General features: G+C 41.6%; 1 protein-coding gene and 1 long non-coding RNA gene across 3 annotated transcripts; one reads left to right on the forward strand and one right to left on the reverse strand.

Moving 5' to 3' along the window:
* Positions 1 to 546: 546 nt before the first annotated feature.
* On the reverse strand, positions 547 to 20,842 carry LOC112847631 (uncharacterized). The gene is made up of 5 exons (XR_003221275.1): positions 20,415 to 20,842; positions 20,250 to 20,317; positions 4,178 to 4,406; positions 1,203 to 1,342; positions 547 to 660 (listed from the first exon to the last, which is right to left on the reverse strand). It is a non-coding gene; the product is annotated as an uncharacterized LOC112847631 (long non-coding RNA).
* Positions 20,843 to 22,427: 1,585 nt separating this feature from the next.
* On the forward strand, positions 22,428 to 25,876 carry tob1b (transducer of ERBB2, 1b). Of its 2 annotated transcripts, none has more exons than XM_003438660.4 (2): positions 22,428 to 22,661; positions 23,715 to 25,876. In XM_003438660.4, the coding sequence occupies exon 2, from the start codon at positions 23,883 to 23,885 to the stop codon at positions 24,882 to 24,884; it is 1,002 nt and encodes a 333-aa protein (XP_003438708.1). In that variant the 5' UTR covers positions 22,428 to 22,661; positions 23,715 to 23,882; the 3' UTR covers positions 24,885 to 25,876. The 2 variants fall into 2 exon arrangements, with proteins under 2 accessions (XP_003438708.1, XP_005448012.1); XM_005447955.3 differs by having other exon boundaries at positions 22,428 to 22,656.
* The last annotated feature ends 1,238 nt before the right edge of the window (positions 25,877 to 27,114 follow it).

Here is a 27,114-nt window from a genome sequence, read left to right on the forward strand (position 1 = left end):
TATTGCTGAGATCTTCAAATTTTGGCATGCAACATCAAATTACACAACAACTTTTAACTTATGGTTACAGCCACTTCTCTGTCCATACCTGGCACGTTATCCATCAACTCAACTGTACCCTGGAGGTACTCTTCAAAGTTGTCGACAAATACCTCAGCACTCGTTACTTTTGAACCTGCCGAGGATGGAAATCAGCTGTCTCCGCCAGGTCTGTCTCTGCTAGTATTGATCACAGTCTGCTCTGTTGACCTCTGTTGGCATGCCTACGGTGTGCATGATAATGCATAATCTCACCACTATCTCATAACCCTCATAACTCCTGGAGACCTCAAGGATTAAGTCCTAACTTTCCAATGAGTAATCAATTTCAATTACTCCCCATGTGATCAATCATATTCTCATTAATGTCTGAAGTGTTGCCTCCAGCTGTACACAGCTGATTGCCAGTCAAGGTTCCAACTTGAACAGCTTTATTGCTCAAGTCCCCATAAATGATCTTTTAGAGTCTTGTAAGAAGCTCAGGCAGGGTGGTTTAGGGTGATATCACCTGATGTTTGGATGTCAGCAGTCACTTGAGGGGGTCTTGTGCTGTAATCTAAGAGGTCCCTTGCAGGAATAGTCTTCTGCTGACCACCAGGATTCCCCCTCGCCATCTCTGCGCTATTAAAAGACAGAAAAACACCTCCATGATGCTCTGAAATGTGGCACTCCTAGCGCAGGGTAAGCAATGGTTTTGCAGCTTTAATTAATCATATAAAAAGTTACTTTTATGAAAACAGGGCATCTGTAAGGATGTCTCTCAAACTCAGCTCTCTCAGTGAAGGTGTGCATAAGACTGTATCTATTTAGAGCAAGGCTGTGCTGAATGCATGGATTGTGTGTTGCAGCTTTTTCAAGGACCTCTTTCCCAAGTAACACGAGTCTGAGACATTTGTCACAGGAAACCAAAGACACAAAATCAATGACAATACATACATACAATAAATGAATAAAGAATAATGTGTAGTTGAACTAGTTTGAGTTTTTAAACCATCAAATTTAAGAAAGTTTGTCCAGGTTAGAACTTTTTGGCCTGGTCACATTTTTTTTTATGACTTGTTTTAGGATTAAAGTTAAAATTAGGTTAACCTAAGCGTTTGACACTAGTGGTTAAACTTCAGAAATAATAATAATTTTAAAAAATGTCCTTACAACAATCTTACATGTGCATGTGTGCCCCTCCCCCCACACGCCTGGATGATTGACAGATGGGCAGACAAGAGATTTCTCAGATTATTAGCGAGCTGCTGGTTTTTCCATGACATCCCTTCAGTAGATGATCTCAGAGGTTACAGATTAGTCACTGAAAAAAAAGAAGAAAAAAAGCAGTGTATTATGTTCCACGCTCACGTTATCACTGTACCAAACACTGCAGTGTGTTTATTAGCGAGTCACGTTTTCCGGGTCACTCGCTCCGTCAGCGATCTGTGTGACCACTTCCTTGTGATGGGGAGCACTGAGGCATTAAGAGAGCTCACCTCTCATGTAACTGGAGCCTGACATATAGATCAGCTGCTTCTCTCTTTCCCCCTCTCTATCTCGCTCTCTCTCTGTGGGCTTGACTTTGTTCCCTTTTGGCTCCAGATTATCCAGGGCTGAGCAGGGCTGTACGCCTTCAGAGTGTGGCGAGGTCAGGTGAAGCTTTCACAGCATTTCGCTAAATGCTATCCTGAGCTCAGATTTAGCATTGTATAAATGCACACAAGTGGAAGAAAACAGCCAGGGAGGAAAGCTGCAGGATAGAGCTTACACTATAGCAACAAAGGATCATGTGCCACAAGGGGTCAAAGTGCAGTTAAATTTAAAAGTATGACAAGTTTTATATGAGACAAGGGAGGGCATTTAACACGGTTCAACAAGGGAGCTTGAAATTTACACCAGTCACGATCAAGGAGTGAGGCTGGTAGTTAAAGGAAAATTCCACTTCATTCCAACGGTTTCAAGTGCCGTCTGCTTCGCAAGCAATGCTCTATCACTTGTGATAAGTTGCAGTAAATGTGATAAGAGGCTGTCAGGCACAGTAATAAGGGTGACATCAGCTGGATTTTGGAAGCACTCTGAGCCCAACGCACAGCAGCACGTGTAGAACACGTTTCCATTTCCAAAGTACCTTTAAAACACACGCCTATGGTTTTTCCTTTCCTGTCACTTTGTTGAGAACTCACACTGACAGTAATTAAACCAAACCGCAATCTCATGGGCTGAAAAATGAAGCCAATGTCCAAGTGCCAAAAACAGTTCCTCTAATCACCATTTGTGCTTGGCAACAAAAGCGAGTCAGTCTTTATAGACTCCCGTGTTTAAAATGTTTTCAACATCATTTTATATGGCATATATATTTATATATAATATATTTGCAAATTTGCCAATTTTGAGTCGCTGATTGAGGCTACTTAACCATATTTGTACTTTGATTGAACATTTTTATTGGAACTCTCAGAAATAATAAAGTTTCTGTGTGGCACAAACAGCCCGTGAAGTTTGTGTTCAAGCTTTGGTGAGTGCAAATGTCTAAACCTATTGTTTAGGACTAAAAAGCAATGTCGCATACAGTTTATGAATGCAGATTCTTAAAGAAGTTTGGCACTCTTTACCCAAAATATGTCATCTTCTGCTGCCAGAGTAAAAAACATGGCAAGAGTGAAATGAAGTTTTAGGCTTAAAATGAGACTAGATGAGTCTTAAGTCTAGAAAGCAGTAGGTGATGTGGATGCAGTGTCCACAGCACAAACAAACAGTAGTTGAGATCTCTGTTTGTGGTTGCACCCCTATCAGACCCATCTGGCTTCAGAGCTCAGAAGGAACCCTGTGTGATCCTGATAGTTGCAGTTGGTTGTCTTGAAGTTTAAACCATGGAGGTCTAAGTACATGTGGCCAGTGTAGGCCACTGTTTGATAAATTAGTTATGGGTCTTTTGATCCTTTGCAGCTGTGGCTCGAGAGTTTGAGTGGATTATTCATTAATCAGAAGGCAGCAATTCCAGCCTCAGTTCCTTCAGATCACATGCTAAAGTGCCCATGGGCAAAATACGAAATGCCAGATAGCTCCTGTGTGAGTGTGTGTTTGATAATAAGAAAACACTTGAAGGCATGTTTATGAACAGATAGACACGGCTTGTAATAAGAAGTACTTTAAACGGCCACAGAGTAGAAAGTAGAAAGCAATTTAACTGGAATTTTTGATGCCTTCTGAATTTTGTGCTGTATTTTTCAGGTCCAAAGGTTCACTTTGGGGGTGTCCTCTGGGTCATGTGACTGTGGCAAGCAGTTTCCTGAGCAGTTTTTCCAGTCTTCCCTGCTTCTGTGCTTCCATGAGGGACCCATGCACGGCTTTGGTACATGTCAGCAGAACATTGCATTCTAATGACATTATCAGTGTTATTTGTTTAACTTACCAGTGGTTTTACTGTTGTGACTAAATGGTGTAACTATTCTCACGATTTCTTTTCCAACTTGGTTGGAGAGCACTTTCTAACAATTATTTCCGAGATGATAAACCAGCCTGGAAGTGTTTGTGGCTCTTCAAATTGGTGAAAAACTCAGGGTTAGGGGATATTTTAATGTAACGTGGCAACAATAATTGAGATAATAAAATTCAGTTTTTAAATTGACTATCAAGGGACATGGGGGAGAGGTCAGCAGCACTGGCAGACAGTCAGTGTAAAATGTCACCCGTGTCCTTCTTAGACACAGAAGTCATACTAATTTATGATAAAAACAGCCGAATCAATAATATTTCTAATATGCATGTCTCGTCTGCCATCCTGGAGGAGACTGATCTCTGCGGTGTCCTGCTAATCAATGGGCAGATGGCTCCTCAACATCCCTTCAGTTAAATTCAAATTTTCTGCCTCATGTTTGATTAGTATTTGAAATGCCTGATTGCAAAGTGGGCTGCTGCACCTCACTGCTGTTCGGTTTATGTGTTATTTCGCAGAACGGCTGCCTGCAGACGAGAGTCCCTTCGACTCTGATTAAACCCTTGAAGCAAGGTCTTCATCCTGCCAAGAAATTGTGCGTGCTTGTGCGTGTGTAGAAAAGAAAGAGCACGTCCATTTGTGTGTGTGAGGCGAATGAGAGAGGAAGGTAGGTAGCGGCAGAGCTCAGTGTGCACGTGTGTGCCGACCCACGTTATGTACCGAGGTAGGAGGAGGAGGAGATGGGGAGGGCAGTCTGTCGGTTCATCCGTCCACTGTGGTGCCTGCTGACAGAGGAAAAGAGAGATGAAGCATATGAAGAGGAAAGTGCAGGTGACCCATGTCACGTCCAAGTGCTGTGGATCAATAAACTAACTGGCTAACTGCACCTAACCAGGAATTCCCACCTGGAAGATGACGAAGAGGGATTAGAGGGCTCTGTCTTGAGTCACTGCAAACACAGACAGCCAGTCACCAGCAAATGTGGGAGAACACAAAAAAAGAGAACAGAAGAGAGTAGAACAGACAAAGCAGACTCTTAGGTGACAGGTGCTGGCTGATGTACCCACGTTTGTGTGAACTCGTCCTTAAATAATTGAAAATGGACAGGAAAATCAAAGAAATCCAAAGTTTCTCTCTACCTGACCTTGAGCGGCTCCCACAGACACACACACACACACAGACACACAGACACACACAGACACGTGGTCGTTAAGACCCGGTTTTGCGTTGTGCTGGGACTGCAGTGAAGGCTATTACACTCACTGGTTCTGTCTCTCAATAATGCATGATTAATTAGCCAACTCTGAAACAGAGTGAAACTGAGCACAGGGTGGAAACTAAAGAGGAGCTCGGTAGGGACACGCTGTCTTGTACAGAGATCTGCATACACACACACACACACTCATGCATGAGTGCAATGCATTCTCTGATATGCATGCAGCATGTTTTGCTTACCCGTTCTGTAAGTTTTTGTCCCGTGTGCATGGTGTACTTCTTAAGGATCAGAGTGAGAATGTTACTTTTTACTGCATTATTTTTTGCATCAGCATAAAAAGGTGTGTAAAGATGCACAAAACAAACTGACAACAAAGTTAACAACAAACTTGTGAAAACAGTGGAGCATTTAGAAATCAAAGTAACAAATTTTTCCCCTGAGGAGTTGGTGGAGAGCAAAACTGGTACAGATCAAGTGACCAGAAACACTAGTGTAACTCTGTCTGCCGTGTGTGTGAATAGGCGACTGTTAGCTAAGTGAACTGGCCCAAAGATGTGTGAATATGGGTTTTGCTGAGCACCATCCACTTTGGCCACAAGTCGTAATTACAGGATTATATTTCCATTTTGTTTCCCACATTTAGCTGCTGTAAAGATACCATCATTATGACTGGGAGAGAAAGGAATGGGACCACAAAAGATTTATTATGAAGGCTGGGTGCTGAGTGGCAGTGCAATTGATGTGATGATTAGACGTTAAAGCTGTTCAGGACGACTCAAAGTGCAGACTTCAGTTTTCACTCCTTGTATTATAAATATTATTAAGCATGAAAGCATTCAAAAATCAGGTTCACTGCTTGGAAAGGTATTTTTATTTTCCTGATGTCATTTCTATTTAAATTCTGTGTTGAGTGGGAAAGACCACGGAGCGAGTCACTAATCCACATGGGCAGTGGGCCGCATAATGTGGAAGTAAGGCAAAATAAAAAACAGGGAAACCATTTTAGCTGTATGCACTGGGTGAGCAACTTTTATTGGTAATAATGGCTCAAATCTTACATCTCATAATGCATTCTGGACCCTTAAGAATGAAGAGGAAACACAACAGAAACACAAGCACACAAAAATCCCATGAGACGATGCATTTACTAGTTTACTTCTTGCTTAATCTTGTGATAAAACTGTTAAAATATTTACATGTCAGTAATAAAAGATTGTGTACAGTTTGCTAGACACAGCTGTAGTATTAGCTTGCAGGCCTATGTCACCTAAAGCTAGTTTTGGGAGTGACAGATATGGACAGGTGAAGCATCTTGGTCCAAATTAATGGATAAAAACATCTGACAGTAAAATTCTTACAGCAAATTTTCTCTCTTTTAGCTGCATTATATACATAAGATTCATACATAAGGCTTAGCTAATGCTACATAACATTAGCAGGCGCTATTTGTAGCACAACTGGTGTACTGTGTACTTGTATTGCTTAGATATATAAGACTTTTTATCTATGAATGTCGTATTAGTGCTCTGTTTAAGACTTATCTAAAAAACCCATATTCGCTGTTGGTTGTTTTACGACTGTGACTGGATGAGACTGTTTTTTAAGCATCGACTGTATATGAAAGACGGACGCAGCCACTGTGAAGTTGCTAGTTTGTAGACTATAATTTCAAAGCTTATACAGGTGGTGGACAGGGGTAAAACTGCAAACATCATGTCAGTGTCCAGGCATGCTTATAATTACAGTTATAATTTTGGCTGTAACCATTTAGTGTTTCAAAAGTAGACAAGCTAACGCTAGTGCTGATCTCTTACTGTCTGTGACATTAGCTGAGATGGTTTTTGTTGTTGTGAAAAACTGTTAAAAAGGCTAACTGGAAAGAGTGGGCTATCACTCGATATAAGCAAATAGCTGAACAAGTGGAGATAGATCTGACAGAACCAAGATCACTGCATGAATGCTCCGATTCATGTAGCCATGCAGCCACGACCTTTTGCAGAGACATTATATAAGGATAGGTTATGGTACTCAGTAAATTCTGAATTGACAAAGTCTGAAAGACTAAAGATATTCAAGATGGAAAAATAATATTAATAATAATAAAAAATGGCTGAATCCAAAACATGCTTATGGAAGGACTTTCTAAGGTTTCTAATCAATCTAATGGGTGAGCACAAGAACTTAAGGACAAGATGAAAAATCCAAATGTATTTTTGCTCACTTGCATTGAATTAGTTTAATATAATTTAACCATCACAATGTTAGGAGTTTTTGTACTTTTTAAAAAATGAGACATCAAAAAAGTTTTGGCTGACTAAAGTGGCTGATTAAGGCTGCGTGACAGCCTTGATAAATAAATATACTGGAGCACTGTAAATACATAAATAAATGATAATGTTAAAATTTCAGTCTGACTGATAATGAAACATGTTTTGGTTTGATGAATTGTACTTCATGCTCTCTGTCAATGCAACAGTAAGATAGAGCAACCCTTAACAACATTGGCTAACTCAACGGCTAAAAATGAAACTACAGGCATCTTTCAAAATACAACATCCATTCATCCAATGGACCATCTCTTATATACAGTCTATATTCTCAAATGATTACAAATCCACATTTTTATAATCTGTAAATATATTCATAAATGTCCACCTCTTGGATCAGTCCTGGGCAGCACACAGTTAACATGTTACAGGGATTCAGAGACAGAAAGACAGAGAGCAAGGACATCGTCCATGAATAGAGAGTATTCAGCGCTGCCTCTGCCTCTTTCCCACAGAGATCAGGCCTGGGCTGGAGTTTCACCCGAGTCTGGCCCGGTGAAATCCTAACCTCTCCCATCACAGACTTTGATTCCCTCTAGAAACACATTATTGATTTCTCTATGCGACCCCTCCATATTTTGTTATTGCTCAGGTGAAAATGGATAACAGGAAAGCTCATATCAGCATGTAGCAGAACAATACCGCATTGTGGCAACTCAGCGCCACTCTACTGAAGAGGACAACTCCTCCTGAAACCGTTCACGGCACCAGTGGCTGTATACAATTATGATCCTGTGCTCAGCCTGTCCTGTGCCAATAATGAATACATGGATACACAAACACAAGATGGGATTGTGAATTAGCATTCGATAACAGCTGCTGTTGAAAGTGGAGCTCCGCTTGCATAAGCTGCCCACTGTTCTGCTGAGAAAGTTTGCAGCTTCACAGTCAGGCTATGATGTGTCTTGTTCGTCAGGCCAGTTTCCCCTAAATGGATGTTGAAAATATAGCTGCACGAAACAAGATGTAGCTTCGCTATTGTTTTGGTTTCTCTGAAGGGAATAAAGCTCCCTCTCTCGGCTCGTGGGCTGCTTTTTGCCTTTGGGTTGGTGTGTTGGAGAAACTTACGTCAGAGCCTACTCAAGAATTCACCCCTCAAACTTCAAAGCAAAAGAAAGTAGCTTTGAGTATATTATTACTAACAGTATTCAAAATCTCACTCTTAGGTCCAAGGCATGAAAGATGTGACAATCTGCCTCCCTTCCTCTTTCTCTACCCCTCCTCTATCACGCCTTTAGTCTGGAGTTTTAGTCGGGGAGTTTGCCGTGATGACTCACCGTTGTTGGAGGTGGTTTTTGTTAAGCAGCTTGAGTGACATGCCTGTATTTTTATTTCTTTATTTTCCGCCATTAACAACAGCAATCTGGCTCGTTCAGGAGCACAGATGCAGGCTTTAGATATGGAGACAAACCGCAGATTGCTGTGTGTGATTAGTAATCTCCTGGGTTACGTTCTTGTATTTCTTTTATTTTTTCTACAGTAGAGACAGCAGGTTGATTGAGAGGTTGAATGTTCACCAGGGAAAGGTGAAGCTGCCGGTATCTTGGCACTGTAAAACTCACCGTGTAGATGCAATCGAGATATTTTGCAGTCCAATCGTGTTTGCTAATCTCAAGAAGAAGAAGAAAAAATCTGTCAGTAAAGTGAGCAAACGCAGCTCTAAAATAATAACTAGAACTACCGTATTTTCCACACTATAAGGCTCACTTAAAATCCTTTAATTTTCTCAAACATCGACAGTGCGCCTTATGTATGAATTCTGGTTGTGCTTACTGACCCCAAACCGATTTTATGTGGTACATGGTGCTCAAAAATCTGCCAAAAAATGTTTTAGTACGACCTTGGTAAGCTACGAAGCCGCACCGCTTGAAGGATTGTCGGAGCATTACGGCTACCATAGTCAGGAGCCTAGTAATCTGGGTCCAAAACTCCGTCCACTTCAGGTCCCAAAGTCAAATGAACACTGCGGCATCACTGAGACTTACAAACCGTCTAAATTCTTTCATCTTTAATAAAATGATCAGTATTGCTACTTTACCAGGTATAACAGTTAAGTTTAACATCCAGGCATCCATGAAAACAGATTTTATCAAATTTAACGGAGTTAGAAGTTAGCAGGAAGTTAGCTCGCTAGTTTCCACCTAAGCATGATATAGCATGTTCTGACTGAGAGATTTTTGAAGAAATTATAATGTACCGCTCTGCTATCACTTCCAACATAAATGAAGACAGAAAACTAAACAGCAGTGACGTTTGTAGGGTTACTGAAGTTGGGCTAGCTGCTATATAATGATGTGCTACGTGATCGCTAGTGACACAGCTATGTGAGCATAATATAAACAGTGAAGGTGGAGGATGAACGCTAACTTTTTTCCACTTGATAAAAGCTAACGTGAGGGTTCCCGATGGTTAGGGACAAATGCAATCGCATGGCAGGATGCTGAAAATGGACCAAACTTCAGTCAGGAGAACAACTGAGATAATCCATCCACAATACGAGGTTAGTCATTAATATACTGCAACAACATGGGAATAGAGCAGCTGCGAGATTCAACATTAATGAATCAATTCAAGAAGAATGAGCCGAGTAAACTTTGACTTATCTGACTGTTTTGTTTCGCTTAATGCGCCTTATAATCCGGTGCACGTTATGGTCCGAAAAATACGGTAGACTAAAAGAAAAAGCTCTGATTAGAGCATCAAACATATATTTTTATTATTAATAATGATGGATACCTTGTCCAGGTCTGAAATGTGAAAATAATTGGAAAGTTCCTTGGGTCTGCATTATTATTCTGTGATTACATTAACAGTGGTTATAGCTTGTACTACCCCGCTTGGCCAACAACAGCTAATGCAGCTTTAAAATAATCCCATTCTTCTCTTTCATTTTTAATTTTGTAAACAATTTGCGACATGTTGTTATCAGATTTGCAAACAAAGATTAAACCAGACAACAAAGCAAGTAATCTATAATGACATTTATTTGCTGCTTGAGGTAGATCACTAATGCAGTCCTTTAAATCTTAGCTACCCTCACTTTTTAATGTTACATTTAGATGTATTAGCTTAAACAGCCCTGCTTGCTCAGCGGTAGATTCTCAACATAAACAAGCAGGTTTAAAATGTAAACATAAGATTCCTGCCCTTATTGCTAACCATATTGATTGTGCCTGTAATTGCATCAGAGGAAGTGCTTTTCCTATAGATAATAGTCATTGTGTGTTGCTGGTACTGCTGCTTTAGTAAGTAATGGCAAGCCTCGGACCAATTATCAATATTACAGCTGATTATTCCAGGATGTGCGCATTGTTTCCTGACACACACAACATCAAGCCAAGCCAACAGAAGGGAGATTGTATGCCTGTGACCTCATGGATTCATGGCACTATGTCCTGGATTTGACCATGTCACACAGACACACACACACTCATGTGGACTATACCGGGGAAAGAATACTCATACGGACCCCGCTCTGAAAGTAGGTTTGCCCAAGCTGTTTGTACTGGCATTGCTCCAGACTACAGCCACTCACACTGTGACTGAGAGCAGAGGGGGGAAAATATGGAACATTTTATGGAAAAAAAAAAAAGGTACAGATAAGATGAACAAACTGTCACAGGGAGAAAGGGCAAACATTACCGAGTTAAGTGTCGAATAGAAAATGCTTACACAACAGAGTTAAGAAACAGGAATAGACAGAGGAAGACCTGGTCAGCGGTGGGGGAGGCAGCACAGAGGGCCATGTTTGGGTTCTTTGACCTCTCGCTTCGATCGGGGCAAATATGTGATTAATGGATTTTCACAGGGACATGAAATCATTTGCCACTTTCCCGTGACATTTTTCCCAATCCCCTTCCAGGCTCCCATTTCAAGGCTGTGGGTATTTCTCCACCCACAGCGTGGGCCATAGCAGACGGTAAACACTGCACTAAGTAAAAGTTGGATGGGACTCAGCTCAGAGGCAGAGGTTAGCTGCATCGACGTGTATATGCACAAGCTTATTTATTAACACCTCTGTAAGCTGAGGCATACACCAAACTCTTATTAAACGCATGCAGTTAACACTTGTTTTTTAAGCTGGGCTGTGAATACATTTCTTTGACAGGCACTGCTTGTTATACAACTATAGAATTACTCAACATTCTTCTGGTTGGCTGCTAGGATTTTTAATCTTGATTGACATTTACCAAAGGAGCTTTTTATTTGGGGAACTCCAGGCCTCAGGGACCGGTGTCCTGCAGGTTTTAGATATCACCCTGGGTTAGCACACCTGAATCAAATGATTCATTTATTACATGATGAGGATAAATCAGCTGTGATGGATCAAGGACACATCTAAAAACAGCAGGATACCAGCTCTTGAGTTCCCCTACCCCTGCTCTAAGTCATCATTGGTGAAGACCCTAACCCTTATTTTGGAAAAGGCCAAAGAGACCTTTTTTTGGGGAAAAAAGAAGAGTTTTTGATGTGTGTCAGTTGTTGGGAGAATAATTTAAGCAACATTTAGATGTTGTGATTGCCTGTAGTTACCATTAGGATTAGGTTTGGGGTTGTCACTAATTACAGACCTCAGGAGAGTTCGTGAATACAAGGTGGCGGCTGTCACCACAGTGAACATGAATGTGTGGACAAATTTTATAGTAAAAGGTGTTTTGAGCTTTCTACACACAAGAAATCGAAACAGTGTGATGGTGATACAAGTAAAAAGTCAATAAAGTCACTGGGATATATTCACGGTGAACGAAATGTCCAGTAGCTATTGAGCTATTTCTCTCTAGCTGAGGCTACATGTTGAGTTATGCCACTAATGATATATGAATAACTACTGTGAAGGAAAGTTCAACTGTGTGGCGTTTCTAATACAGTAGTATTTACTACACTAACCAGGACACAGGAATTTCCCTTTCCTCACAGTGTAAGCTAAGCTGTTGATACGGATACTGAGTCTCTAAGTCCCACTAGCATGTGAGTATTTCCCAACACCAGCAGCTTTGTGGGATTGACACAGCTCAGTTGTATTGTACTGGATTGGCCTTAAGTAGCCTTTTTATTGTAGAATGTGGTGCAACAAAGAGGCTCATGACGTTGGGAACAGATGGTGAGAGATATGGGAGAAGGTGAACTGACCCACTAAGGTAACATTTCGGAGTATTTAGACTTACCTGCTGTGACCGACACACCCTGGCTGCAGTCCTCGGTCTAATTCATCCCAAAAGTGTTCTATCAGGTTGGGGTCAGGACTCCGTGCAGGTCAGTCAAGTTCTTCCACACAAAAATCACTCATCCATGTTTTTCCGGGCCTTGCTTTTTGTAGCGGTGTGCAGTCATGTTGAAACAGGAGGGGGCCATCTCCAAACTAGTTCCACAAAGTTGGGACCATGAAAGTGTCCAGAAAATGCCTCGGCATGCTGAAGCATTAAGAGTTCTTTTCACTGGAACTTAGGGGCCATAATCCCTCCTCCACCAAACTTTACACTTGGCACAATGTAGTCAGACAAATACCGTTCTCCTGGCAACCACCAAACCCAGACCTTCCCATCGGATTGCCAGAAAGAGAAACATGATTCGTCACTGCAGAGAACACTTCAAGATTCCAGTGCCACTGTGTTTTACATCACTGCATCCGACTCTTTACATTGTCCTTTGTGATGTAAGGCTTGGAACCCATTCCATGGAGCTCTCCACGCACTGTTCTTGAGCTAATTTTGAAGGTCACATTGTGGCTGAGTGGGTGTCGTTCCCAATTGCTTCTTTTTTGTTATAATACCACTAACAGCGGACTGTGAAATATGTCATCCCATCACAGTACCACGCTGGAATTCACCGATCTCCTGAGAGTGACCCATTCTTTCAAATATGCATGCTTGATTTTATCCACTTGTGGCCATGAAAGTGATCATAACACCTGAATTCAATCATTTGGAATGGTGACTAAATACTTTTGCCAATGTAATGTATGTTCCTCCTTTGCAGTGCGGACATGCATGTCCAAATATGTGCATGTTAGGCTATAAATGTGAGCATGAATGGTTGTCTGTTTCTCTGTGTTCGTCCTGTGACAGCTGGAGTACGTTCTATTCCCTCGAAAACATCTGAATTAAATGAGCAGAAGAAAACATGACTGGATGGATAGATGTAAGAGAATTTATTATGAGAATGTAAAAAAATTCTTCTAGCTTGAAAAAAGTTATCTAAAGAGTTCATTTTTCTTTGTGCTCACCTAAAATGAACACCTAAAAAAAAGTTGTGCTTTCAGGTTTATGATGAGCATAAACATCCCTTTCTCTGTAATAATGTGCTTGCTAGTTTGTTGATGATTTATAGCTAACTTTTTTCTTTTAATGGGAATGATTGAAATACAAATGAGTTAATTTAAACATGTCAGCTAAATATATGAACTCTTAGTTAGCAAAGCTAAAAAGTAAAATAGCATCTGTACTCCCAGTAAAAACACAATAGTTTTTTCATTTTATATTTACCTACAAAGACAAAACATGTTAATTGGTGCTGGTCTTGTCACGGCGTGACACGACGTGTGGAAGTGAAATAAGGACCCAAGTGCAGGCAGAGGTTGATATGAGAAGTGAGTTTATTTAAGTGGAGATGGAACTAAGAAATAACTAAACTGGGAAAACCTACACACATGGAAAAACTCACGGGATGACATGCAAAGGAACACAGGAAGAAACGCGGCGGAAACACAGGCAGGCTCGGGGAGACATCACAGACTTTCAAAGTAAAACAGGAAGTATACAGAGACAGCCTGGAGGAAGAAATAGAATATGGAGGAGAACATGATGGGATGAGAAAATCCAGAACACAAGGAGTGGGAACAGCACCAGAACTAACACCACAATATAAACACAGACACACAGAGGGAGACACAGAGGGCAACTGCACGAGGAGAACCTATTAAATACTCAGGGAACTAAACAGAATACAGGAAACCTAAACTAGAACACCAGACACTATGGAATAAACCAAGATCTTAAACATGAATCACAATATAAAATTATAAAGACACAAAGAACTCAAAACACTGGGTCGAGAGACCCAGGACCCTGACAGGTCTAGGTTTTTTGGACTTTTTATTTGGATTTTTCTCTAACCTATGCTAATTGCCTCCCAGCTCCAGACGTATGTAATCTGCAGTCATGAAAATGGTCCACCCTTTCTCCCAGCGCTGGTCTGATATTTAAGAAAGCACATTTCCCAAGTGTTACATCATTACTTGAACATCCAGGGTGCAGCTAGTGTGAGTGTTATGTGCTCAAATTTTGAGAAATCCGTGTCTGCCACCACTGCAGTACAGCTGAGGTGAATGTCATTTTTCAATGCTCAAAGCTATGACAAATAATACCCTGCCAACATTTTTTTCCCGGGACCATTTTGAGGAACTATTTCTTCAGTTGAAAGTAAATGAAAACTATCTCAGAACCCAGGCACGCAAAACCATCTGCACGGGTGGGTAAATACCACCCGATTTAGAGATATGTTTGAACGTAATATAAGGGAATTGACTCGTCAACCATGTAACAAGCATTGTTTACGCAAGCATCAGAATAAAGTTATGAACATTTAGTCTAATTAGACCAAATGCTGCTAACAGACTGGGTCTTTATCATTAAGGTGTAATACAGAGAGGTGTTGCTTTTACATTAATCATCTAAACCAATTGAATTGACCGCTTTGACTATTCACCCCTGCGCTTTCTGATTACTGGGCTGAATCGCACAGAGTAGCAATTCCGAGCCAAAGAGCAATGTCACAATTACTCTCCTCCCCCTCTCCCTGGAGATTACAACATCGAGCTGCTGATGCAGTTGCGTTCAGTACAGATCGGGCCTCTGAAACACTCGTTTTTCTGCACCGCGGCTCTTTTTTGTGTTCTCACGCTCTTTTTCGCCCAGCCTATCACCTTTCTCCATTTCTATGAAAGGACATCCATCAGCGAAATATGGCTCCACCTTCTCTTGTTACCCCAACAGCACTGTGTCAGCTCTCCAAGTCAGAGAGCACAGACTGCTGCTTGTGCTGCCAAGAAGGTTAAAAAACCGCACACTCCAACGTCGTGCGTGTTTATCGTTAGCAAGTTTATCTTCTTAAATGATAATTATCCTGTTATGGACATTTACAACACTTATATAGACAGAAGCACTCTTTGCCCTCTCTGCACATGAAAGATCATGACTTCAGGCTCATTATTCCATCTCATCCGCGTCAGCTGCTTATGAAGGCAGAACGAAGCAATCACATTTGTCTCTGTGGCCCATCCTTCCTCCTCTGCGTTTCAAAGTGGTGAAAAAAAAATCCTCATTGCCATTTAAGAGATGAGATCTGACATTTGTCAGAAAAATAGCACTTGAGTGCTACTCTAACTGTGGAAGAGCATGGGGTAATGTGTAAGAATAGTTGCCATGACTACACTGACATCATTTCTGGCAAACAGAATTGAAGGCTTCTCAATAGAGGAGCTGTGCATATTTGCCGCCGTTAACAGCCTGTGTTTCGAGGATATCTTCGAGGCTCGTAAATGCAAATGTTTTTGTTAATATCCTCCGATGACGATGATGATGCACGGTGTTCACATAACCTGACATCATCCGTAGCAGTGCCTGCCCAGGGAAGGATCTCACCCACGTAGATGAGGGGAAAAGACAGAAATCTGTTTTAAGGAGTGCGCAGCAGGTGTGGGGGAGAAGGTTATAGTCCAAATGGAAGAAGAGCAGTGGCGGGTGAGTTGAGGTGGAGGACGGCTAAAATACAAATCAAAATGACAGGGACAGCCTGCCTACTGTAGCACACTCCATTCAGTATTCATGGGTATGTGGCACATTCCTGTTGCAATGGATGGCTCTCAGTCTAAAACCCATTCTATCCACAAGCCCTGGCTGTTCATTTCAGAGTGTAATTGAATTTCTCAAAAAGTCGATCTGACTGCAAGGGCACAGCTTTGCCATGTAGTGCGCCGCGTGCGCCAGGCCGACAGCAAAAAGTGATCTTGTCTCCGTGCCATGCCCATGTTATTAAGCTTAACGCAACTCTGTTCTGTTCTGCTGCCTGATTCATGACACAGCACCCGGCATGCTAAACATAATCCCCCGACATGAAACCAAATAGCAGAGCAGAATGGTATTTAAATAGGATGAGCGCAGCTGATCCCCTATTGTGTAACCTTCCTTGTCCTCCAGATGGCTTGATATGAATCTTTCCAGGGGTCAAAACACTGCAACCCGGCTCAAATATGAAACCGCTGGGTGCTATGTGGCATGAATATGCTCATTATTCCACATAAACATGGCCTTAACCCCCCTAACCTCCCACCCTCCCACTCTGCAGATGCATGGTAAGCTTAGAGGCTTAGACTCAGAGAAATGTCTGTGTTTATCCATGCATGTAGGCATGAGAGTACATCTGGGGAGGGAGGAGGGACAAATATTACCAGTGCATATATTGATGACATTCCTGGCACTGGTGTGAAAAAGAACTCTCTGGCCTCCCCCGCTTACATTTGTAAGCAACTCAAGAGGAAGCGGCACGTAATACCCGATCCCCATGCACTCCACCCTCAAGAAGGCTGTCACGTACTGCCGCAAGGACTCATTTTCTAAACTTTTAGATGCTTAACCTGCGTAAACACACGTGTAAAAGTCAGCTCTGCCTGCTTTCTTCATTGCAGTGGAGTGCTTAAAGACTGTCATTCCTTTGAATTTAGGAAGAAGAATAAAGCAGATGCTTGTGCGTGTGTGCATGAAGCTATAAATTCCAGTGTGCAGCGTAATCTTAGATTGCCATCACTACAGAGCTGCAATGAATACTAATTGAGCATCACCTCGTCTTCTGTGGGTAAGACTGCATTTCAGGAACGTGGCAGTATAACAAAATCATATTTACAGACACCTAAATAGGTCCACAATTCTATATAAAAAGCACATTTCTCTACAAAATAACTGATCAGCAAATAAATACATAAAATCTTGCATACTCTCACATGGGTATTGCTTATCTTTCCACACTTAAATGAGCCATAATCCTGAGCACATTAAAAAAGTTATGACAGTCATCTCCCAGAAATCAACCAGTGAGCTAATGTTTGAAAGTACAGCCATCTCTAACAGCTGAGTGAATCATTAGATAAGGTGGAACTGCGCTCTCTAACATAGGTAAACAAGCTTTGTAAAAATGCGTTTAGTGCCAAGACTGTATATAAAGGATGGACACTTTGACATCACCCGCTGCCCTCCACATTCTGAAGTCCGAATGCTGGCCGTTTGCCTGCTGCCATATTTGTTTTCTAGAGCCAAAACTGACAAGGGTGGAGTGCTATTACGTTATCACTTAATATTTGCAAGTTTGGTTAGCAAGCTCCACACTAACACCGTGGGAGAATTGAACTGAAATGCAGATTTCTTGAAAGGTTCAAATGTAGCACCGTGGCACGGTGGTTAGCACTGTTGCCGCACCGCAAGAAGGTCCTGAGTTCAATTTCACTATCAGGCCTTTCTGTGTGGACTTTGCGTGTTTGCGTGGGTTCCCTCCGGGTACTCCGGCTTCCTCCCACTGTCCAAAGACATGCAGTTAGTGGGGATAGGTTAATTGGTTAATCCAAATTGCCCTTAGGTGTGAATGCGGGAGTGAATGTGAGCGCGAATGGTTGTCTGTCCGTGTGCATTAGCCCTGCGACAGACTGGCGACCTGTCCAGGGTGTACCCCGCCTCTCGCCCTATGACAGCTGGGATAGGCTCCAGCGCCCCCCGCAACCCTGAAAAGGATAAGCGGAAGCGAATAGATGGATGGATGGATGGATGGTTCAAATGTACACAAGGACATAAAAATTTGTCAGATAATTCTATCAAAGACATAATTTTTTTATTGTGGGCGTGGATTGACTCATTTTTGAAACCAGCCTCAAGTGGCCAGTGGAGGAACTGCAACTTTCATGTTAAAAGTGCCACACTAAATTAAAACAACATGTAGATGAATTAATCTGAGGCACAGCATTTAATGAAGAAAAAATAGCTCCATGAGTTGACTTGCCATAACTTGAGAGTCAGATTTTTTTCCTCCCTACAGGTAAAAATTCTGAGAACAAGATAAAAAGGAGGCCGTCGTGTGAGGCATAAAAGAGTATATTATTGTTCTGAATGCCGTTTGAGCTTTGAAGTCCGCTGGAATGAACGGGATCTAATACATCTACCCAAGCCATGTCATTGTTAGTCAAATAACCAAATAAATGAATGCAGCCTGTGGAACTGCAATTTATGACACTTTTATGTTGACTTTATTTTTTAGTCTTGGAGTTTGCTTTTTGATGTAAAATTGTCCTTTTTTTTTTTTAACTCACCATTATCTTTCCACAACCTTAACAGCATAATGTTTGTTCCTAAACCTAACTAAACTGCAAAACCTAAAAGGGATTGGAGACAAAACTATCCAGTTTTCTGTAACACCCTTACCTGGTCTGTGTTGCCTAAGTGGCTAATACTATCTTATATTAGAAGACTTTAGACTCTCTTGAGTTTGACCTTATTATACTTTCCATGTCCACAAGTCTACTAGGAGCTCAAGTCTGAGGGATGTAAATCGATTCCCGACTACTCCAGTCTGCATGTCAAAGTATCCTTGGGTAAGATACTGAAACATGTGTGCCCCCAACGCATCCGTCGGAGTGTAAGTGTGTATGCTTAGGTATAGAAAAAGGCACTTATATGAATGTGTGTGTTATTGGGTGAACGAGACTTGCAGTAAAAAGCACTTAGAGTTCTGAGTTGAATATGTAAGTGGAAATACATACCAGTACACATACTGGTCAATTCACCATTTACCATTAGTTTGGTTTGCTGTGATGGACCAGGGTTTATCTGCCCTGATTCTATGGCAGGATATGAACCCTATGATGAGTGGTTAAGAAAATCAGTGAATGGATAGTTTAGTTCATCATATGGCTACAATTTGACTGCATGATGGCACTAATTCCAACTCCATGGTGCTTTAATGCAAACAGTAGCATTGCAGGGACAAAGTGTACCTATGCAGTGCTTGCACCCTGTAGGTTCTCTTATTTGGCACTAAATCCAGTATTCAAATGCTTTAGCTTTTGGTTGCAATGAGCTCCAGTGAGATATAACTTCTGTCTGTGTTGCTAAATGCTCAGCAGCTAGTCACCAGCTTGCTCTGTTAAGTATTTGATATTGAATGGGTATCACAAGGTACAGTCTAACAAAGCTTTTTCAATTCACACAGCTACCTCTCTGCCAGAAATCACACTAAAGAGGGACAGTGAGAGTAAGACTTAAGGGTACACACACACACAGTAATCCCTTGTTAACATAAAAATATTGATTATGGCTGCTTTAATAAAAAACATGCTTTGGTTGCTGTTCCTGTTTAAACATAAATATTTTTGCTGCTGTTACCAAAAGGTCAAAAAACGCTGAATTAAAAAGATATGTAGACACATTAATCTGAGGCACAGCCTTTAATGAAGAAGTAATGGAAATGTAAAAGTCGGTAGTTTGTTATAGCAGCCTATTCATTTCAAATGATACCTTTTTATCTTCTGCTAAAAAACACAACCAGCTGAAAAAAAAATACAGCTCAATGAGTTACTATAACTTGAGATTGAAAGGGGTTATAAAAAAGTCAGTTCTTTTCCTCCCTACAGGTAAAAATTCCGAAAACAAGATAGAAAGGAAGCCCTCGTGTGAGGCATGAAAGAGTAAATCGTTGTTCAGAATAGTGTTTGAGCTTTGAAGTCTGCTGGTAAGAACAGGATCTAATACATCTATCCAAGCCATCTCAGTGTTAGTCAAATAACCAAAAGAAATGAATGCAGCCTGTGACACATTTCATTATACACCATGTTCACATGAGCATTGCTTTTGTGCCAGTTCTATTAATTTCATGTGCCAAAAGCCACTTTCTTCCCATAAAACATGGTCTTTGGAGCATTTTTTTACTCATATCGTTGCACTAAGCAAGCAAAGCGTGGCAGATATTCTTCTGCCCAATGTTGGATTTCATTTCATCTCAGACATCAGTCACATAAGGTTACGCATAACAAATTAAAATCCATTGAGTGCATCTGGGAATTTATCTCGTGTGCAGCTGCAAAGCCAGAGAGGAAAAAAGGATTTCACGGCTTTGTGACGAGAAGGGCTGAAAAACTTTGATGTGAACCAACTTCACTTAAAAAAAAATCTGCAAGAATCACGCTAAAACATCTTACTTCATTAACTGTGTTTACCTCCAGGTTCCAGCCAGGGAGACTTGCAACAAGAGGAGGAAACTTTCCCTGCGCTCCAGATCCATACTCTAGTGGAGAATAACAAATAAGTCATTGTTAAGCACGGTGTGGGGCTATTTTTCCACCTGTCCACCGCCAAAACTAACACTTGTGTATCGAGTATACCCAGTGGGAGGATAGGCAGGCCCGCTCATTCTTTTGGTACGGCGCTGGAGACACGTATTTCTTGTTGAAGAGTGATGCAGCTGAGTGCAAATTGAAACATGCCTGAACATTTGGTCATAGTCGCACATTTTCTGTGCTTTGAAAAGCGGAGGCAAAAAAACAAAAAAAACAAAGCCTGCCCTGCTCTGGTGGCCTTGGTGTGTCTCCAAGGCCCCCACGGTGTGTTTAGTTTCTGTTCGGGTCATCCATCACACATGCTCCTCGTTGGTGGGTGGGGGCTCATCTCTCACCCCTGCTGAGTCTCAATCTGGAGGCTGGAAGAACTCTCCATTGTGCCCGCAGCACCCTGCAGCCCTCTGGCTATGATCTGACTGCATTTTATAGCACTGTTTACGGTGCTGGGATGTGATGCTGGGCTAACCATCAACCGTCCTGTTGATAAGCCACAATTAACCTCTGAGTGCACACATATGGGTTAACTTATACAGGATTTTTAAGAGATTATTTTTAGAAACGAGTCACGAGTAAGAAATGAAGTAATCAGCAATACAAACACACACTTTATTAGAAATGAATTATATCTATCTATCTATCTATAAAAGAAAATAAAAAATCATGCTAAAACACACACACACACACACACACACACACGTGTATATATATACATAACTGAACAGGGGAACAAGAACAGGAATGTGTCTATTTTTTATTACTGCTATATGATTTGGCATGGTACATACTCAAACAACAGACTATCTAAATGAATTATGATTGATTCAGATCAATCGTATACTCCTCTGAAATTATATTGACTTCCCTGCTGCTCCCTCTAGAGAGCCTGTAAGCAGCTGGCAGCTATAAATCAGCTTTCAGATTTAACAGACATGGCATACAGCAATGAGTGGGATATTTTTTGAGTCAGGAAGAGATACTTTTGTTTCTCAGTCATTCCCCCCCTTTCTAAAGAACAGTCTGTCCTCTCTCCCTCCTCCTCTCTTACTCTCCTGCCCCGCTACCTCCCTCACAGCTGTATAATTCATGTGGCATTGTATTTATTGTGCAAACATGGGAGTGCGGGAGCCCATGTTAGGTAAGAGCAGACTGTGGCGTCAAACACCTTGGGTCTGACAGGGGAGAGTGTAAGCCCCGCACTGCACAGCTGCTAAAAACAAGTAGCCTGCACGTAGGCAGGAGAGCAGCCAAGATTCAATGTGTAACTAATGAATTTCACAGTCCACAGGCCTTATAATGAAGAGAATTCAATGGCAGGGACATGGGTTGAAAAATGACAGCATTATTATTTCATTATTTTTATTTTACAATTACAAAATCTGTTTTGTTTGAATCGTGTTGTTTAATAGTAAGAGAATGCTGTTCAGCAAGGTTTACACTCAAGGAACATCAAAATGTCATTGGTGAGGAGCAGGGAACAAAGCCAGTGACAGGTGTGTCCCTCCGCCACAGTGGTTATCCTAGCTTCCTTTAACCCTGTAGTGGGAGAAGTGGTGCCAAGTGTGGTCTCATTTCAGCCTTGTTACTCGCTGTCAGCAATAACTATACTGACTATTCGAAATTTTTATCATAATAAATATAACTAGCGGTATGTTTTATGCACAACTGAGCACAATCATTGAGATGTAGAGCCCTCAAGAGGATATGTCACATAAAAAGACAGTCAGTGTCAGTTCTTTACCTTTCAGCCATGCAGGTATTATATTTTTAATAGTTTTTGTTTTAATAAAAATCATATTTCTCCGCACAGGTTTCAAATGGTTTTTAGTTAAAACCTTTTTTCCGACAAAGTAGTCCATAACAGATGAAAGGCAAACCACTACCGTAAATAGAACCCTGTGTTTGACTGAACATAAAATCATCCAGTCACAGCTGTAGTTGGTGTGGTTTATCGTGACGACGAAGCGCTTGGCCAATAGAAACCCGTTACTGGGTGTTGACCCCTGTAAGCCGCATCACCACCCCATTCCATGTCCGTGGCGGAGGACTACTATAAAAACAAACAAGCCCAAGTTTTAAAGGGCAGAGTTGTAAAAACTCCCAGGCTGTGGGGAGTAAGCTTAGAAGCCTGCAAATCGGAATTCAACTATAACCCCACGGAAGCAAGAAAATCGCCTGGAGCGCTACATTATTTTCTATCTTCTTTAGAAAGTGACACTAGAAGCTGTGTAGACTCTAACGTTTCCTGGAGCAGACTCTGGTTCGTGCAAGAAGGACCTGCTGATTCCATGTAAGGTAAATATTAACGTACCGTCGCCGTAACATCAATTTCTCGGACTCTGACACAGCCGTGCATCACTATCTCTTGTTAGTTTTCTAAGTGTCGCAATCAGCGATGTTATTAAACGAAAGTATTTTTGTCGAGTATTCAAGCTGTAGCTTCCTAGCTAATTAAAATGCTACACAGCTTGGTGTCGACCGGAGTCCGGCTAAAACGCCAATTTTCGTCTTACGTTGTCGTTAACGGTGACATTGACTGTCTCTTACGATCGACTTTCATTGTGCGCATATCTTGCGGCTGGCACACGCGATGTCACCGCGAGGTAATGCTGATAAGCAGCTGGGCGAGCTAAACATTAACACTATCTGCCTTCTTGATAGCTAGCTTGCCACATTTCAGTTCACACCCATCATTAAGTTGGCCAGCTAATGCTAGGTGGACGACAGCGACAGAGCTGACGGGGTGAGAAAGCGGACAGTTTATGTGTATACAGCGCTGACGACGTCACGTACGCTCTTGCTCTGCTGTAACAGAGGGTTTTATGGCCGTGGTTAGACTTTGAATGATGATTATGTAACAGCAATTCTCCTCGCGAGTGTGTACGTGCTCCTCTCCCTACCTACTGTAGCTCAGCGGGGGTGAAAGCGCTGGAATAGCCCGGCTGGGTTATTTAAAATGAAGCTTATCCAACTAAAGAAGGCTGGAGTTTGTCTAAACATGTCCAGTGCGAAAACGAAGCGATCGAAAATCCGTCTCACTATTGACACCTGCCATTACATCCACCGCCCTCTGCAGAGGTCAACCGTGGGTGCACTTATCTGTCACACTAGACCGCTGGGGAGCACGCACTGCTGACACCATCTGAGTCAGTGGCCTGTATGTATTTATAGCTGTTGTACAGCTGCGATGCCAGCATTGCTGTGCAGAGAGAGGGAAGGAAGTGGATAGTGATTAAAATGTTGTTTTTGTTTTTGAAGGGGCCCAAACTGATAATTGTTTTGCTTTTCTTGTGTTATGCTGTGAAGAGCTGCACATCTATAATGCGTCCCCTTTTCTTTCCATTTCAGGATCCTGACTTCGACTCTGCTGCAGGACGGATATTTGTTTCGGCAACACGTGCTGAGCTTTTTCATTACACTCATCACTGCTGCCTTGGAGGTTTTTTGCAACGCTTTGTGGGAGGAAAAAGCAAACCTGTGACGGTAAAAGAAGCCCTCTTGCCACTGAAAGCAGCTATGCAGCTTGAAATTCAAGTAGCCCTCAACTTTATTATTTCCTATTTATACAACAAACTCCCTCGACGACGAGTGAATATCTTTGGCGAAGAGCTTGAGAGACAGCTGAAGAAAAAATATGAAGGCCACTGGTATCCGGATAAGCCATACAAAGGGTCGGGGTTCAGGTGCATCCATGTAGGGGAGAAGGTGGACCCCGTGGTGGAGCAGGCAGCCAAAGAGAGCGGGCTGGACATCGAAGACGTCCGGAATAATCTTCCTCAGGACCTTAGCGTGTGGATTGACCCGTTTGAGGTTTCCTACCAGATCGGGGAAAAGGGACCGGTTAAGGTGCTATACGTGGATGATAACAATGAAAATGGGTCCGAGTTGGACAAGGAGATCAAGAACAGCTTTAATCCTGAGGCCCAGGTCTTCATGCCAATCAGCGACCCTGTCGGGGCTTCTTCAGAGTCCAGCTCCCCCTCCCCTCCTTTTGGGCAGTCTGCTGCTGTAAGCCCATCTTTTATGCCACGCTCCACCCAGCCCTTAACCTTCACCACTGCCACCTTCGCCGCCACCAAATTTGGCTCCACTAAGATGAAGAGCAGCGGACGCAGTAACGGCAACAGCGGCAGTAGCAGCAAGGTGGCCCGCACCTCCCCTACCAACAACCTGGGTCTGAATGTCAACACCCTATTGAAGCAGAAAGCCATCTCCACCTCCATGCACTCGTTGTACGGGCTCGGCCTGAGTCAACAGCAGCAGCAGCAGAAAGCCTCTGCTCTCTCTCCCAACGCCAAGGAGTTTGTGTTCCCCAGCCTCCAGGGCCAGTCCAGCCCTGGAGCCGTGTTCCCCGGGGAGGGCTCCCTGGGGCTTGGCCCACTGCAGTACAACAATGCCTTTGACATGTTTGCAGCCTACGGAAGCCTCAACGACAAGTCTCTTATGGATGGCCTCAACTTCAGTCTGAGCAACATGCAGTATTCTAACCAGCAATTCCAGCCAGTCATGGCTAACTAAGCTCATCATCAGAAGATGCTATTTATGAATGACGGTGGCTCAAAGAGAAGGAAAAACAAAACGCACACTTAGAAACTGGACTTTAAGGATGTAGTGTCTAGTCAATAAAGCGCATGTGCCCAAGGGTGTTTTGACCATGCCCCCTTGAGTTAGTTTCTACTAAAAGCTTGTTGTACAAACACATCCAAGCTTGGTTACTTCAATTCAACATGCATCATTGTTTTTCTTGATTTCTTTTTGCCAACCAAGCACAAAGTTTTTTACTATGTTGAGGAAAATAACTTTAAAATAAGATTAAAAAAAAATATAAAAAAAACACAAGCTTCAAGTTTTGGCCTCTTACAGTATTTTACAGGTGGTAAGACAAGGCTGATTTTTATGAATTGGCACTTCTAAGTGGGGTTACTTGGTCTTTTTCTAATTGTATAATTTAATTTAGTACAGAGTTTGTAAGATATCAGAGTATATATTGTTTCTATGACATGGTGTTGCATTTATATCTTTTTACTACTCCAGTGATCTGTGATGGCTGCAGCAGCTTTTCCTTTTCTTTTTTTAAAGATAATTGTTAAAGAAATCCATCTTTTAAAAAAAATAAATAAATACTATACATCAAATATTCTGAAGATTGTGTACAGAGTACTCCTTAGTGGTGGAAGTAAAGTGTAGGAATATTTGCTTTTTTCTGAAAGATGAATTGTATTTTCTGTTAAGAAGTTAAAAGATTTTGCTATACTATGGACAAAATGTAATCGTATGAATATTAATTTTGTACCTACATTGTGCAATACTTGATAAAAAAAAAACAAACAAAAACATTAAGGTATAACAAAGTATTTTGAGTCAGTGTCTTACATGTCAAGAGGGACTGAAATAGTTTATATTGTTAAGTTTGTATTAAATGCTTAAAAATTATATGCTTGTCTTTATTTTTTTTAATTTCATATTTGCACCCTGGTCTTTTTAATAAAATAAACTACAGTTGAACATGATCTGTGGGAAGTGGACTTATTTATTACCTCTTATATGCAGACTTCTCTTTAATATTTAGCGTGTGAGTGGCTATGGTGGTGCTGCCCTATCAAAAGGGTAACAAGGTTAAAACTGGCAGTAAACTCTGGATTGGTTTATGATCTGTTGTCTTTGTAATCATGGCTGTAAAGGTGGGTGGAGTGCATTGGTTTTTCTCCACTGTGTGTCGTGTGTCACAGCAGAATGAAACATCACACAAATAAAAATGTCACCCAGCTTGTCTTTCATTTTGAGGAATGTTTGGGTTGGTGTCACTACACTAAAGGAAAGCAAGTGTGTTGCTCTGGTTAGTGACTTAATTGCACTTCAGTGTGAGACAAAGACAGGCAATGACTGATATCATGTTCCTGTTTTAGCTAGCTAAAATGGAGATGGTTTTAACATGTTGAGTGTGATTGCTTTATCTTTTAGTTCCCAAGAGAGCGGGATTTCACCGAACTTTTAATACCTTGCTCCCTTTTCCCACATATTAACGCAATGTCCCACATTTTTAACGGATCTGATGTTCAAAAGTTAACATTGCTAGACAGTCTGCTTTTTATCCAGTGGTTGTAAAGAAAGCAAAAATCATGGAAAGCATCACAATGAAAAGAAAATTCAGTTACAACAAAGATTGGAAAGCTAATTGTAATTACATGAGGCCAGGAGAGGAGATGCTCAGCTTTGTTTCAGGTTTAGAGCATTTACCCACCCTGCTGAGACCCTGCGTCCGCATATGGAGATATTAAATTTGGACTTTTCTGCACCTTATACTTCGTTATGCTTTATAAAGTGTTTTACACTGTATTAAAATTGTGATTTTTTTGTGTGTTATACTTTAAAATTCAGATGACGACAGCATTATTAGCCTCCCTATAAAAAATCATGTTAAAAAGAGTATTCTCCAAGTGCTGTCAAGCAGAGCAAGGAATATTTAACACAGCTGTTCCAAACATCCCAGTATAATTTTCGACGGTTACATTATTTTACTTTGAAAGGCGTGTTGGGAAATCTCTCAGATTTCTTCTGGCAGGGACTTTCATCTTCAATTCAGCTCACAGATTTTCAGTAGGATTAAAGTCATGTCAGTAACCTTCACTTTGGTCTTCTGGAGGTAATTCCTCACCAGGAGCAGCAAATGTTTCGGGTCGTTGTCGTGTTGAAAGACAAAGCAACAATCCGTACCCAGCGTTTCCAGTATGCGTAATCTTTCCACAGG

The sequence above is a fragment of the Oreochromis niloticus genome, linkage group LG8, assembly GCF_001858045.2.
Source record: "Oreochromis niloticus isolate F11D_XX linkage group LG8, O_niloticus_UMD_NMBU, whole genome shotgun sequence".
In the NCBI taxonomy this organism is placed as follows: domain Eukaryota; kingdom Metazoa; phylum Chordata; class Actinopteri; order Cichliformes; family Cichlidae; genus Oreochromis; species Oreochromis niloticus.